The 16,962-nt window shown below is 33.9% G+C and overlaps 1 protein-coding gene across 4 annotated transcripts; it reads left to right on the top strand.

Moving 5' to 3' along the window:
• Positions 1-507: 507 nt before the first annotated feature.
• LOC129889274 (long chain base biosynthesis protein 1-like) lies at positions 508-16,735 on the top strand. 4 transcript variants are annotated; one of them, XR_008766873.1, is made up of 15 exons: positions 508-733; positions 2,016-2,133; positions 2,223-2,317; positions 3,174-3,265; positions 4,041-4,134; positions 4,220-4,292; positions 4,398-4,530; positions 12,121-12,295; positions 12,791-12,931; positions 13,010-13,105; positions 13,259-13,400; positions 13,489-13,616; positions 13,721-13,968; positions 15,391-15,430; positions 16,366-16,735. XR_008766873.1 is itself a non-coding variant. In XM_055964506.1 (13 exons), exons 2-13 carry the CDS (start codon positions 2,019-2,021, stop codon positions 13,895-13,897), a joined length of 1,461 nt encoding a protein of 486 aa, XP_055820481.1. In that variant the 5' UTR covers positions 508-733; positions 2,016-2,018; the 3' UTR covers positions 13,898-14,347. The 4 variants fall into 4 exon arrangements, 1 of the variants encoding a protein (XP_055820481.1); XR_008766872.1 differs by lacking the exon at positions 15,391-15,430 and having other exon boundaries at positions 16,366-16,734; XR_008766874.1 differs by lacking the exons at positions 15,391-15,430; positions 16,366-16,735 and adding an exon at positions 14,324-14,898.
• The last annotated feature ends 227 nt before the right edge of the window (positions 16,736-16,962 follow it).

Raw genomic sequence — 16,962 nt, 5'->3', positions numbered from 1 at the left:
TATTTTAAAAGGTGATTTTTAATTTTTATTTGTCACTTTTAATATATTAATTTTTTTTCTATATTTTACTCTTAATATTAATTACTTATTTCTCAAATTATTTTTTAAGACCTAAAAGTACTAAACATCAATTAAAATTGATATTATGGTAAAATCTTCATATCAATCATTATTTCCTAAAACAAATGCAAAATATAAACTAAACAAGTAAGAATAAAAAAAAGGAAGGAAGTATAAAAACTTTTAAAAAAGACAATACATAAATTTGATCTTTAATTTGACTTCAATTGACAAATACACCCCTAATTTTACTAGTGTATAAACAGGTGCTTTAACTATTCAAAATTTGAACAAACAAACACATTCATTCGACATGACATCATAATAATTTTATGTTCTACGTGACTTCTTTTATATATTATGGCATATAAAAGTACATGTGTCTATTTATTTAATTTATATAAATTTAACTAACGTCCATAATTATCATGCCAAAATAATAAAGGCAGGACTGAAAACTGAAATAATGAGATGCTCAAGTTGGGAAATTGGCACGACCTTTGACCAGCGTTTGATTGTTGAAGCTTTTGTTTGTTTCTCCCATAAGATGTTTGCATTTTAGCGCTTCTCACATTTCCCGGCTATTTCCATCCCTCTTGTTTCCTCATCTTGATTACCGCCCAATAAGGATCTGCTTTCAGAGATTTTCAACTCTTTGTTTCTTACATCATAGGTAACAACTTTTACCAACTGAAATTCTTTTAAAGTTCATATAAATTGAATGAGAGTGAGTTCTTGAATAATGGGTACTAAAAAGATTTAAATGGGTACTTTATTTATGCATAAAAAAAGAAGCTTTTTGATGACCGCATAATGGGTACTAATATCTGATCAAGATCTCAGATTGGGTTTATCAATCCTTTTTGAATTGATGAATGTACATTGAAGGATCCACATAGTGCATAATCATTAATAGATTAATTCAAGAGTCTACTGAATGTGAAGAGGATCAATCAATCGGCATTACTTGTAAATTTGTTGCCTTAAGTTTTCTGGTTATTTAGCTTACTTTAGCTTATTTACTTTTATGTGATGCATATGTGTATTCCCATGTTGTTTTTGTTATAGTGGTTTCGTTTTATCCATGAGCAGGATTTAAAAAATGACTGGAGGATATTGCTTGTCAATTTTTATGCTTCTTGTCCAATGTAGTCGGAGTAATCACATTAATAGTTGCATTGATAGTTATCTTCAGTCTCATATGATGGACTGAATTTATTTATTTGTTATGTGAATGTGCAGATTATCAGTTTGTTTAGTGAATGGGCAGTGGTCCAACCTGTTTAATTTTGTTATTCTACGTTCTAATTTGATCTTTTTGTTGTCCTGCTTAAGTAATAATACTAAGACTTGCATAATTGTGCAGGGCATTAAATACAATGAAAACCATGAAATACAAGAATATCTGTACTCTGCATATAAAAAGTTGAAAGAATACAAAGTAATATATTTTGAGTACTTCAATGTTTGAATGATAAAGTATAGTCCTCTTGTAAAAATTAGCATTGATATTTTTATCTTAGATATGACATGTTCACTGGATTCAAATATCATGAAATACATTGATATCAGGCAAACTCTCTCAGACAATGGAGGAGAGTGAGAAGTTATTATAAACAGGAGCACTTGCAATATAAGATTTTTGTGTAAATGTTTGACTTCTCAAAAAAAAGAAGATATCTGTGTAAATGATTCATTAATCCTAAAAAAGAAATGAGAAGATCTCCTGCGTAAATAAAAGTCATTGTTATTATTTGTGCTATACTATTAAATATAACTCTTCCTAAGAGTATTTCTCTTTTCTAATCAAACTCGTCACAAACTTGTTCATTTGGTTTTAATTTACATCGCCTGAGCATGACAAAGTGAGGAGAATGTAGTAAAAACCATTAAACCATCCTGATTTTTCTTATGTGGGCGAGTTTGTCACCATCCTCTGTATTTTCCTGGTTTAGATAATGGATTCAACAGTGTCAATACTTGCAAATGTAGTGGGAGCTACATCTGATTGGGTGAGATCAGTCTTTGAGTTTCAATTCGCAAGAGCTGTGATATTTGAGGTCAATATTGGAGGTAGCCTCTTCATTCTTTGGATGGTAATCATCTCTTTGTTTTTAGATTCTATGTTGTGCATTAGATATGTTTTGCTTTTTTTCCTGTAGGACATCTATTTGTGGAAGGTCTTCTCCTGGTGGTCATCCTTTTCCTACTGTCTCAGAAGAGTTACAAACCACCTAAAAGACCATTGACGAAGAAGGTTTGTCGTAGATCTGCATTTTCAAATGTCAATCACCCTGTGGATATTATGTCTTCATCATTGTTTAAGATTACTATGCTCTCTGAATTTGTATCCATTCTTGGTTATAGTTTTAATATCTGTTTCAACTGAGGATTAACTTTACTGGGTTGGCATTTAACTAAGATGGTGATGTCTATTCTAGAAATTATTACTCATTTCTAAAATGTATCTTGGGAAAGGAAAAAGAAAGGACTTCTCGTCTTGAACTAATCTACCCCTCCTGCAACGTTGATGTGTATTAATTTGCTGGATATCAATCTTTTCTGACTGAAAAAAATTCGAGGTTAGGTGTTTACACTGCGTGATGCGCTTAACTACTGTCAAATCTTGAGATTATTACCTCTAGCAATCAGTAAAGGTTGTAGAATAACTTGTAAAATGTATCAAACTATATTGTTTGCATGTAACTATATAGTTTCCTTGCGCTTCTGCTAATCCTAATGTTTAGCTCTCTAAAGTAGCTTCAATAGGTGATGTTTGGTATAAGTTTTGCAGTTATACATCAATTAGCATTTAGGCTCAAGACAGGAACATGCATGCTTCAGAATCATCTATGTTCAAAATTTGCATATGGAGTCCTTCCAAGTTACCGATCAAAATAAGGAGTCCTTTCAATGTTGTTTAACTATCCTTTCCTTTTTTGTGTGCTTCACATGAAAATCCTTTAGATTTATTCTATATGCATCAAAACGAGAGTCAGTAAAATCATGCGGTGTCCCCTGCCCCAATCTCTTATCCTTAATGAAAGCAAAAACAAAAAATGCAAAGAAAAATGTCCTTCAACCGCGCTGATGAATGCGTTTAAGATTTTCAGGAAATTGATGAATTATGTGAAGAATGGGCCCCAGAACCACTTATCCCTTCCATCACTGATGAGATGAAACGTGAACCTCCAGTTTTAGAAAGGTGGGAAAGCTGTTTCCCTTGCCTTCCTTCAAACACTCTGATGATTGTATTTTGTTCAGCCTTATAAAGAAAAATTGCATTTTATTCAGATGATTGCAGTCAAATTATTCTTTCTTTTTATTCAACTGTATGCATTTGGAGAGTTAAAATTTCAAATTGACTTATATGACAGAAAAAGGCAACTCTAAAAGGTTTTACATTCTCTTTAGTGATATTTTTCTGTTTACATTTAGAGAACCAGTTTTATTATATTCTTGGGTTTTATTCTTGTATGAAAATGATTATTAGATGGACATAAGGATAAAAGCAACTAAAACTGTTGTGCTGTGCTCTTGCTTGCTAGATTCAACTGTTATTTGATAAGTAAAGGTTATTTTATCCATGAAACAGCATTGTGATGCTGCTGAGTATGTGTTGGAGAAAGCTTAGCTGCCTCTACAATTATTGGGAACCAAGGAAGTCCAACATGGTATCTATATCATATACATTTAGTTTGTTACACTGAAATGCGAAAATTATGAATAGTAGTTTTTGGAGGTCTTATCTAGAGTTGACTTAGTGCAACAGCTAACATATGCTAAGCACAAGCTAAAAATAGTTTCTTTATGTTATGAGCTGACAAGTAATGTTAGTAAGCTCCATTGAAGCAGCAATTATTGTTAGAAGAGCTTTTCTTCTACCTATTGTTCAAGTTCATGATTTCAGATGCTCCAGTTATCAAACTTGGTGAAATGAATAGCTTGATGTATTGTTCTCATATCTTGTGTTTGTTCAGTGCTGCAGGGCCTCATACTATAGTTAATGGGAAAGATGTAGTGAACTTTACTTCAGCAAATTACCTTGGATTATTAGGAAGCCAAGATTTACTAGTAAGGTTTTCTTTATTATTTAGTTAGCTGCGATGTTTTAGTTCTTTAGTAGAACGGAGCATTCACACCTAATGTTGAATGGCAGGAGACTTGTACTACAGCTCTAGAGAAGTATGGTGTAGGTTCTTGTGGTCCCCGGGGGTTCTATGGCACAATTGGTATAATTTGATCATTTGTATCTACATACTATTCTACAGTTTCATTGCACTCCTCTCCTTCTTCATTCTCATCAAAATCAACTTATTATTCTACATTTGATGCAGATGTCCACCTTGATTGTGAGGCCAGAATAGCAAAGTTTCTTGGAACTCCAGATTCCATACTATATTCTTATGGACTTTCTACGATGTTCAGTGCAATTCCAGCATTTTGCAAAAAGGGAGATGTTGTTGTTGCGTGAGTATTTACATTCTTTAGTTATTTTATTGCTTCATCTGTTGTCCAAGGTTTTAGTTTGAACATAAATGAAGATGTTTAAATTACATCGATTTTTCTGAACTAAAGCAAGAACCAAAGGCACAAATGTGGGTTATGCAGACAAGATCAGGGGTATATTAGATCAGTTTCCACGTCTTCCTCCCTAAGCTTGTTCTATGTACTGCTTGTTCATCATCCTCCTTTTGGCCTTGTCAATTGTCTTTTTTATGTTCTTAGTATTTATTTATGTAGGATATCTTCTTCTTCCTTTTTGTGAAAATTAACAAGTTGATTTCTATGTGAGGTTTGAGGGGAAATGAAATAAGAGGACCTTCTGCTTATTCTATTTTTATGTCCTTAATTATTGTTACTTTTTTGATAATGTAAGTAGCTTGTATATTGAAAGTGAGAAATTACCTAGCACCAAACTGGTGCTAAGTCATGCCTAGTATCAGGAAACCTTTCGTACAAAAACAAAAAGGACTTCTGCTTTGAAAAACCTACATTTGCAGGGAACCATTGAAGCCAACATACTGTCTTCATTCTTTACATCCTGTAGATTACACCAAAAAGAAACAAGCCATAAACAATTGATTTAAGCTGCTGTACACTAACCGACTCTCCTTCCAAACATCTGTCATTTTGTTCCTTCCATATACTCCAGCACATGCAGGCGAGGTAATGCTCCAAATCTTCTTAGGTGGTTGCTGCTACCTCTGGAGTCCCAACAGAGAAATAGCTCTTTGATAGTGAGTGGCATCACATCAGAAATCTTAAAAAGATAAAAAAGAGAGTCCACAACTGACCAGCCACTAGGAAATGAAAAAAAGGTGGCTGCTGGCTGCTGCATTCCACTTGACTCTTACACATAAAGCACCTGCTGCAAATAGTAACTTTTTTCTGTAGATGGTATGTGTAAGGCATGCATCATGAGACAACAACCACATGAAGCAGTTAATTTTTAACGAGCTCTAGACTTCCAGATTTGTTTCCATGGCCATTTGATAGGGCAAATTCGCCCACATTAAGGACCTTGCAACATTACCAGTCCAGCACTGTGAGACAAGAGAACCTGCAGTGTTAGTACAAGAATGGAGGTCCTGATACTTGGTCATTAATGGAGAATGCTCCATCCATGTTCTTGCCAAAATCTCATTTTCCTTCCATTGCCCAACTTGATCTTAATATTTAAAGATTTTGAGAGAGAGGCTCTTTGTATTTCTGTATATTTTTACATCCCATGAGAGGGAGTACTTATACAATGAGTTCTATGACTATTTTAAGGAAAGATATATAATTACAATAAAATAAAATATTATATTCTATTCTCCTACAATTGAGCAAGGAGATCTCCTAGAATCAAGCTAATCAATCAATACTCCCTCAAGTTAGTGCAGAGATGCATGCCCAACTTGATAACTAAAGTATAAAAAAAAAATTGTTGAGACCTTTTGTAAGCATATCCGCTAGTTGTTTTTCTGATGGTACATGAAGCAAACTCAAGGTACCATTAGTAACCTTTTCTTTTATAAAGTGTCGATCAATTTCAACATGTTTTGTTCGGTCATGTTGACCAAGATTATAAGCTGTAATGACTGCGGCTTTGTAGTGGAAGTACAAGGAAAGTTCCTCCTTTTTTTCAGGCAACTTAATTCTTCCAATACTTTTCTAGCCAAAGAAGTTCACAAACACCTTGGGCCATAGCTCTATATTCTGCATCTGCACTAGATTTGGCAATTCACTTTGCTTCTTGCTTCTCCAAGTACTTGAGTTCCTTCCTTCGAGTGTGTAGTAACCAAATGTAGATCTTTTGTCATCTAGAGATCCAGTCCCATCCGCATATGTAAAGGCTTTTATCTAGAGGTTACTTTGTTTGGAGAATAGCAAACATTTCCGTGGAGCAAATTTTATATACCACAAAATGTGAAAGACAACTTGCATATGTGGATATCAGGTCATGCATGAATTGACTTACCAAGTTGACTGGATAGACTTTGTCTGGTTGAGTGTGAGAGATATAAATGAGCCTTTAACCAACCTCTGATATCTCTCCTTATCAACTTACTCTCCAACCCCTGTCGTAATTTGTAATTGCTATCAATGAACGATTTTGCTGGGTGCACCTTATCATACCAGTTTGTTTCAAGAGATACAAAATATACTTCCTTTGAGAGATTCCTCCTTTTGATTTAGCACCTCAATTCCCAAATACTACAATTTTCATAGATCTTTGGTCTCAAATTTTTGTGCTAACAACTTCTTCAATCGGGTCATCTCATCTTTGTCATTTCATCTCATTACTATCTCTTTTTGATGTTTTATGAAAAGATATGATCAACATAGATCTGTCAAACAAAGCTCTAGGGGATTGCTTCAGTCCGTACACGACTTTCTTTTGTCCGCACACCTTTCTTTGACTTTGTTCAGTATCAAATCCAAGAGGAATCTCCATACACGCATCTTCTTTTAAGTCTCCATGAAAAAACACATTCTTCACATCAAACTATTGTAAGTACCAATCAAGATTGGATGCACAAAACATTCTTAGTGTTCATTTTAGCAACTGTGACAAATTATTCCCTGATAATTCATTGCATAAGTTTGAGCGAATCCCTTAGCCACCAATCTTGGTTTGGATCTTTCAATTGACCCATCAACTTTATGTTTCACAGTGAAGACCCATTTGCAGCTAATCAATTTCTTGTCTGGTGTTGAAGTGACAAGTTCTCAGGTCTCATATTTAGATAAAACATTCATTTTCTTAATCATTATTTGCTTCCATTTAGGATCTATAAAAGATTCCCCCCAATTCTGGGGGATAGATGCAGTAAAAATAGACAAGGCAAAGTCTTCTCCACTTCTGGGGTATAAACACAGAAGAATCAGACAAGGCAAAGGCTTTATAGGAGGGATACAAGGGTCTTCTCAGACCTTCTAATTGGTATTTATCTCCAAAATGCTTGGACATACACGTACTAAATTTAGTAAAAATAGCATGTTGTATCAACGGAAAGTTCTGAAAATATTTCAGTATTCTACATGGGTTTTATTACAGATGACAAAATTAGATAGATGATGTTTGGTGCAAGATTTGACTCCTTTTCTGTGAGCAATATATAAATTTAACTCATTAGAAAATGTCGATAACTCACCAATAGGAAGAGGGTTCAGCTTCAGCAGATTGCATGATGACTTCTTTTGCTCTATTAAATCAGGTCCATCCAAATGCCCAATGGTCTTTCCCTGAAATCTTTCTCCAATTTCACTTCCTTGTGATGCGGTATCGAGAGGTAGAATCATCTCTTCCTCATTGTTCTCCCCTGAACCGATGATGATGTAATACTGAAATAGACTAGGATTCTCAAAGGTAACATTCATGCTGACAAAGGATCTCCTCAAAGGAGGAGGATAACATTTGTAGTGTTTGTGTTGGAGTTTACTCAATAAAGACACATTTGCGATCTCTAGCATCAAGTTTCCTAGAATTCCTAGTGTTAACAAAACAGACACACCCAAACACCTTCAGAGGAACTGTATATTCATTCTTACCGTTTAAAGCTCCCAGTGGATTCTAAAAATTGAGGGTTTTACATAGCAATTTATTGCTAATATAGACAGCTACTAGAATTGCCAAGTATTTTTGGTAGATTCATGGTAGGTAAACATAAGAGATCTGGCCACTTTTAATAAATGTCTCTTTTTTAGAATCTAGAAAGGAGAGTTGGAATATTATGAAAGATGGATCTTGAGAAAGCTTGCAACCATGTTAATTGGGGTTTTCTAGATTTCATTATGCTGAAGATGGGCTTTACGTTTAAGTGAAGGACATGAAACTGATTGTTGCATTTCCACCACTTGATTCTTTATTATGATGAATGAGAGTCCCTGCGGATGGATTTTTTGCAAGTAGGGACATAACTGTTTTAAATGGCCTTTTAGTTAATAATCACTGAAGGGAGAACAATGAACATAGTGAGAGAGACTTGCATGAACAAGGGGAGTTTTTGTAAACCAAGTTGAGAATATAGAGCAACATGCTTGTATGAATATGTTCTTCGACTAAACCACAAGCTTTAGAGATAGGAATGATTACCATACAAGTGGAACTTTATTTGTTATATTTAACACTATATTATACATGGTAGCTTGTATCAATTTAGAGGTCTTCATTATTTGGGTAGAAAGTAGGGCCATGTTATTAACAAGACTTTCCAGTGCCCCCAATCTTTTTTTGTTGATAAATTGGCCTCATCTCATATTCTCGGAGCTATACATCACACCAATCTTCAAATTAGCTTGATACGTAACATGGCACAATAGAAAACCAAGGGCTTATTGTTGATAAAATGGCTTATTATTATTTTACCCCAATAAATTGAGTAAAATGATAAGAGCTATACTCCAAGTTAGAACCCTTCTTACACATCTATCCTTTATTTAACCATTTTAGTGTGTATTAGATATACCATACTAGAATTTCTACTATCAAAGTGGATATTGTTAGAATGTGAATAGGTATATACAATCCTACTTAGAAATAGGAATAGGAATAGTAAATAGTAAATAGTATTCTACTTGGTAAAATATTGTATTGTAGTGTCTATAAATAGTGTCTTTGTATAATAATGTAGATACACAATTCAATAATATTTTTCTCCAATATTTCTCACATGGTATCAGAGCCTCTACAATCTTGGTAGAGAATCAAAGAGCTTCCGCTGCCCGCGGGCGGCTATTACCCATATATGCCGCCCGTCTGGTCAATGATTATGTTAGCAAAAGTCGGGGTCACCGTGTATCTTTTCGGTGACTATTTTCTCATATTTAATTTGCGTAGCATCTTGCATCTTTCCGGTGACTATTTTCTCATATCTAATTTGCATAACATCGTGCATCTTTTCGTTGACTATTTTTCATATTTAATTTATGTAGTACGTGCATTTTTTGGACTACTTTTTCATATCTTATTTGTGTAGCACCGTGCCATCTTTCTGGTAACTGCTTTCTCATATCCGATTTGTGTAGCACCGTGCCATCTTTTTGGTAACTGCTTTCTCATATCCGATTTGTGTAGCACCGTGTCATCTTTCCGGTGACTACTTTCTTATTTGTGTAGGATCGTGCCATCATTACAACCCTATCCATATAATTTCTATTTTTCAATAGGGTCTTGCCATCATTCCGATCCTACCCATATCATTCTCTTTCTCAATAGGGTCATGTCATCATTCGACCCTACCCGTATAATTTTATTTCTCAGATTATGACCACTTTCAGCCATCAAATATAATAATCCAGCGCATGAGCATGTTCCAGTTAGTTTTACGACTTTCTTGTTTAAGATCTACTCATCTCTTGATTTCGATACGCTCCATATATTTTATACTAGATTTCAAGCACTTTCCAGGGACCATTGCATTGTTTTCGAGAGATCTGAGTTTTCCTGCAGTGTTTTCTTTCTGTTTCAGATTGACTTTTGTCAAAAAAAGAAGAAGAAGAAGATATACTCAGATATTTGGGCTGGATTACAGTGATATTTTCTCTCCCTGTGGAGGGACGCGCTATTTGTTTACATCCATTTGGCTGAAATAGCATATGTCCACCTTTTTCTATCTATAGTTGTCGTTCTCCATTGCCCTTTTAATCAGTTGGACATTAAGAATGTTTTTCTCCATGATGATCTCGAGGAAGAAGTCTACATGGAGCAACACCGGTTTTGTTGCTCGGGGGGAGTCTGGTAGCCTTGTATGTCGTTTGTGTAAGTCACTCTATGGTCCGAAACAGTCTTCTCAAACTTGATTTGGGAAGTTCAACATTGCAATTTAGGAATTTGTCACTCTGTGTTTTATTGACATGATGCCCCAAATTCGGTATTTCATGAGAAGACCAAGCACATTGAGATTGACTGACATTATGCATCAAATACAATATTTCATGAAAGACTAAGCACATTGAGGTTAACTGTCAATTTTGTGAAGTTGAGTAATCAACTTGCAGATATCTCACCAAGCCCCTCATCGATCCTTGTATTAAATACATTTGTAACAAGCTAGGGACATATGACTTGTATGCACTAGTTTGAGGGGGAGTGTTAGAATATGAATAGGTATATACAATCCTACTTAGAATAGGAATAGAAATAGCTATAGAAATAGTAAATAGTATCCTACTTGGTAAATGATTGTATTGTAGTGTCTATAAATAGAGTCTCTGTGTAATAATGCAGATACACAATTCAATAATACTTTTCTCCTATATTTCTCACTGATATCAATTATAAATACATGTTTGATAAAATTTTATTCGACGAAACTAGGTTGCAGTGCCTTACTAGGAGCTTGTGGGGCCATCCCTTTCCATTTCCTGAAAAAAAATTATTCTGAGTGCCTAAAGTCCTCTTTCCATAAAAAAAGAGGTAGTTCTGTGTGGGTTGCCAAATGTCCATCAGTTACTCTCTATAATCCTTCTACTTCATTTCCTGAATATCTTTTTCTTATTGCTCATCCTTTCTTTTCTCCCTCAGCATCTGGTATGTAGATATATGTTCTGTCATTTATCAACTTACTGTTTGCTAGGATATTTAAGGATATTATTGTGCTATAACCTAAAATTTAGGGCGTTGACCTTTAGACTCAAGGAAATAATGTAATTTGGGAAGCTTCTCTTTTTACTTTTTGGCTCTTTGATATTAGACCGTCTCTGGATATGAATAGAGGAAGTCAGTATCTTGATGCTTGTATGCCTAGACAAAAGTTTCTACTTCAACTAATATTGCATTTTATCCCTCAGTGAACTTATTCAAAACGTATGACTCTTTGATGATGAGGTCACACATCGTATTTGTGCGAGGTGGGCGAAATGGAGGCTCGGGCTCTGTTTGATTAGAATGTGTTTCCAAGACTTAAAAGGTAAATTCTACATAATGGTGATTAGACCAACATTGTTGTACGACAGAGTGTTAGCTAGTCAAGAACGCCCACACTCAGAAGATGGAGGTAGCAGAGATGAGGATGCTTAAATGGATGTGTGGGCATACAAGGAATGATATGATTAGGAACAAAGCTATATGAGGCAAGGTGAGAGTGGCCTCCGTGGTGGATAAGATGAGGGAAGCGAGACTAGATGATTCAGGCATGTGATGGGTGCATCAGTTAGGAGGCGTGAGAGATTGGCTATAGCAGGAGTTAGGAGAGATAGAAGTTGGCCGAAAAAGGACTAGGGGGAGGGGATCATATAGGACTTGGCACAACTTCAACTTACTGAGGACATGACCTAAGATAGGAAGGTTTGGAGGTTGAGAATTAGAGTAGAAAGTTAGTAGGTAGCTGAGTATTGTCGCACTAAAGGTAAGAGAGGGCTCCTCCTTTTCTCTTCTCACTATTAGTAGTATTATTTAGTAATGTGTAGTTTCTTATCCTTCTATGTGTATTATCATAGGTTGTGTCAAAAATTAATTAGTGTCCCATTTTCTAGTTAGTACTGATGTTAAAATAAATAATCCAGAGGTTGCCACTTGTCATGGGATCTCACTATTATTGACATTGTTCTGCAATCTGTCTTTTCCTGTAGGGATGAAGGTGTCCACTGGGGAATTCAAAACGGCCTTCAGCTCTCTAGAAGTACCATCATATATTTTAAGCATAACAATATGGAGTCCTTACGAAACACTTTGGAGAAAGTTACCCAAGAAAACAAGCAAGCTAGGAAGCTACGACGATATATTGTTGTTGAAGCTGTGTATCAGGTATCAGCTGTTTATGTTAATGGAACATACTAATATGAACAACTCTGATTTCTTTTGTTTGGTGGCATAGTGGTAGTTGAAGAAAAAATTGTTAGTGTAAGGAAATGGGAGAGGTTAACTCTAGGCATATGCAAAAATTGAGCCTCATTCAAACCAGGCTGGAGAGGATGCAGAATATACCGAGTCCAGTTATGGTGTTCCTAAATTTCTTTAAGTTAATTGGATAACTTGTGAGGACCACGGTGTTCTAAATCATTTCCAAGGTTTTGTAAGGAAGTAAATCATCAAGGAGGACGGTTCTGGGTTACACATTGTGATCTTGATGTCCTCGTTATCATTGACAGACCATTTTTCCTTATGGGGATAAACAACTTGTTGCTTCATTGTTCCGTAGCTTCCTGTTAAACTTCTTCAGCGCACTTCTCTACTAAGGAAGTTGTACTTTAAAAAAATTGTACTTTGTAATGTCAGATTTCATTTGACTGTAATTTGCAGAATTCTGGCAAAATAGCTCCATTAGATGAAATCATCAAGCTGAAGGAAAAATATCGATTCCGCGTGTTGTTGGATGAGAGCCATTCCATTGGTGTGCTTGGTAGTTCTGGTAGAGGTCTAACTGAACATTGTAAAGTTGCGGTATGCTCTCATCACACTATTTGGTTATTTAACTTTGTATCTCAATGTACATCCTCTTATGGAATTATCCAATTGCAGACTGACAAGATAGATATAATAACTGCAGCAATGGGACATGCATTGGCCACAGAAGGTGGGTTTTGCACTGGGAATGCTAGAGTCATAGATCACCAGGTACTAAGGTGTACTCTATCCACCGGTTTTGAGTAGTACTAGTTTATCTTCAGGTCCTGATAATTCCATTTTCATGATTTTCATTTCTTGCACTTATATTTCTTATATTTTCCACCCATCTTTTATTAATGTTTATTTTGCTTGCATTGACAGCGTCTCAGTAGTTCTGGTTATGTCTTCTCTGCTTCACTGCCTCCTTATTTAGCAAGTGCTACAATTAAAGCTATTGATATCGTGGAAGAAAAACCTGAACTTCTTGTCAAACTGAGGGAAAATATTTCTATGTTGACTAAAGGTTTTGTCCCAAATCGATTGCCTCTCTCTTTTTCCTTATCCCCATTATGGGAGTCTGAAGAAACTTTTTTTTTTTAAAATATCTGCAGGTCTATCAGATATAAAAGGCTTAGAAATAGTCAATGATCCGCTCTCCCCCATTATATTCCTTACATTAAAGAAGTCCACTAGTTCTTCAAAGGGTGATCTACAAGTGCTTGAAGATATAGCTGATCATGTAAGTTATTTTAATGCTCGTTACTTTTCCATCTGTAAATTTGAATTCATCATCTAGAATCACCTCACGAGTTTGTTTTCTTGCAACCATTTAATCCTCCGTAGGTCTTGAAGGAAGATTGTGTCTTTATTGTGACATCAAAGAGATCAACTCTTGATAAATGTAAGCTTCCAGTTGGAATTAGATTATTTGTCTCAGCAGCTCATTCAGAATCCGATCTGGTGAAAGCCAGCGAGTCATTGAAAAGAGCAACAGCATTACTATTGCCAGCTCACGATTGATAGGAGGATTTCACTTCTTTGCTCTTCGAAGATGCCACTGTGTCAAAGGAACCAAAATGTGATTCATGGAGGTTCGAACCTTCATCTATATTGCATTTGTTTTGCCCTTTGCTGGTCTTTTGATTTTCCAAATCAAAGCTATCGAAGGATCTAAATGTTCTTGAGATTGCACGGTCACAGTTATTGGTTGAGGCAAAATCTTCTTCCACTGAAATAGACTCACAAATTTTGCTCTTGTGAACTACAAAGCTAGTTTGATTTTATACCTTTGATCTACTATACGGGTGCTCACAAAACTTGCTAATATTATACTTGTCAATACAATCAAGATATGAAAGTGATGGCTATTCGAAATTTTTATTTTTTTCCTACTGTTGATACTAGTACTAATTTGATTTGAACTTAGTATACAATGCTTTATTACAGGGTGAAAACTATGTTACTCGAGAAGATCATCACTTTCATATATTGGCTTATTGGCAAGTGACATATTATTAGCAATGGAAATAGTGAAAAAAATCATGTATAGAGTTTGTTACTGGAAGATAAATTAATTAGAGTTATATCAAGATCAATATTAGATGATGGTATAGTGAGCACAATACCCCTGCAATTATGTTCATAATTTCTTTTAAGAGAGAGTAATTAGAGTGAAACAACTTTATTGATTTATTTAGTTGGACTCTATACATAACTCGTGATTAGACCATAATGTCTTTTAATTCTTCTTTTAAGCACCATGAAAATGTTTAGAGTTGTTTTTACTTCATTCTACATTTACCTGATATATTGGAAGTTTGGAATGGAAAACTGATCACTGTAGAGTGTAGACTGCAAAATATAATTTTTCATGTTGCTTATGATAGATATTTGAGATAATTACGGCCCTGATCGATGGTCATCTAGTCTATCAATTTTGTTAAATTTTACATAAAAGGTAGGCTTTCTTTTACTCATTAGTCCAAGTGTATCAACAATGTTCGCAATAAAGATGTTTGACACGTCACCCTGTTTATGTGTTTAATTATTTAAAATTTATTAAATGATTAGATTACATTAAATTCAAGATATATTAGTTCAAATAAGTATTATGAATTAATATAATTTGATTAATTATTTAAGTTCAATAAATATGAATTTAATTAAAAGTCCAATTTCGTTAAAGGGAAATTTTCAAAACAACAATATTTTAGAATTTAATAGAACCCCTTAGTTACACTTTCAATATTTATTGAAAATAGCTATATTTTCACTTGCTATAAGACTGATTTATGTATTTCTTTTTTTGATTTAATTCAATATAATACAACCAACATTTAACAACCTAGAGAAAATCATGGGAGGAAATCTTTCAAAAAAAGGTAAATATAGTTGAAAAAAGTAATTACTTACGTTACTTCTCTGGAGTCTATTCTGGCGTCTTCCTCTTGCTCCATAACAAGTCTGTTCTGTCGTCTTCCTCTTCCTCCATAACAAAGCTCTATAATTTGTAGGTATTTCAATTTGATTTTCGGGGTAACCTAAATCTATTAGGTATGTTTTCAGAATTTTAGTTGGAGTAAATTATGATGAATTGTGAATTTGTTTTGGATTAGTTTCGAAATCAATGGGATTCGAGCACCAACTAATTAATAGTTTTCTGTCGAATTCGTGCTGCTTTAGCTACAGAAATTCAAAGTTTCATGCTTATATGTATGGAATTTGAATCCTTATTTGGTTGTTTGTTCTTTGATCTAGAGGTTATATGGGTATTTGATTTGAATACACATTTTGGACATAAATCAATACAAATTAGAGAATACATGTTTGTATGTGTATATCTTTCGATTTTTTTATTCTTATTTGATTGTTTGTTCTTTAATTCAAGTTTTGCATGCTTATCTATCTTGAATACATAATTGCATCTAAAAAAATACAATTATGACGATGTAGTGGTTGAACGAATTAGCACCTAAAAAAAATACAATTATGACGATGTAATGGTTGAACGAATTATATTCTTTGTATCATATATATTTGAAATATAAAATACAATCGATAAATTCAAACTATATTCTTTCTATAAAAATACAAATTGTATTCTTCTATAAATTCTTTGTTCAATACTTAAAAATAATAAATACAACTTTTTATAATCTATTTCTGAAATACATAACAATAATGAATACATTTTTTTAGTAGTGGAGTACAAATGCTTTTGTAATACAATTGTTATTGAATCTTATTATGATACTAAATTTTGTATTTTTTAATGATTGAAATATATTCCTTTTTTGAAAAACAGATTGGGAATACAGTTTGTATTTATTTTTGGATTAGAGTTTGTATGTTTTTTTTTTGGAATACAGATTGTATGCTATCTGTTTTGAATATATAATTGCACCTAAAAAAAATACAATTTTGAGGATATAATGGTTGCATGATTTGTATTTTTTATTGATTTAAATACTTTTTTTTTTGGAATGCAGTTTAGGTATGTGGAGTATTAGTTTTCTGATCATGCATTCTGGATGATGGAATGATGATAATTGATATGTTGGTTACAAGAAAGAGGCTATTAATGAAAGAGTATGCAACATTTAGATATTTATGGGAGGAGATTGCAAATTAAATTGGTGTTGATTTGAGATACAATAGTATGAAGCTGAAGTATAAGATTGAAGATAGTAATGCACCTTTGGAAATTGGTTTGGTTGTAAGGGTCACAATAGGAGGTCATGTAGGAATGGACCACGTAACGCTTAGTTACTAAACGTTGTATTTCTTTTAAAAGTAATTCTGAATTTTTTTAGTAATCTGTATTCCTTTGGTATTATTTCATTGTAACAAATTACTATGGTTGATCCGTACTTCTTCTATATTGTTGTTTTCAATAATATCCTCAATTTTATGTATTTTGTACGACATTAATTTTTTAAAAGACTTGTAGTATAATTTGACTCGCTTATAAAAAGATATTATATAAATATAATAGTAAGAATAAAATAAACATTAAGATACATACATAAAAAAACTGCATACTATTATGTAAAAGTGAATGAAATAGAAGTTATTGTTTCATACAA

The sequence above is a fragment of the Solanum dulcamara genome, chromosome 5, assembly GCF_947179165.1.
Source record: "Solanum dulcamara chromosome 5, daSolDulc1.2, whole genome shotgun sequence".
Classification (NCBI taxonomy): Eukaryota; Viridiplantae; Streptophyta; class Magnoliopsida; order Solanales; family Solanaceae; genus Solanum; species Solanum dulcamara.
This window is presented reverse-complemented; position numbering and strand designations above follow the sequence as displayed.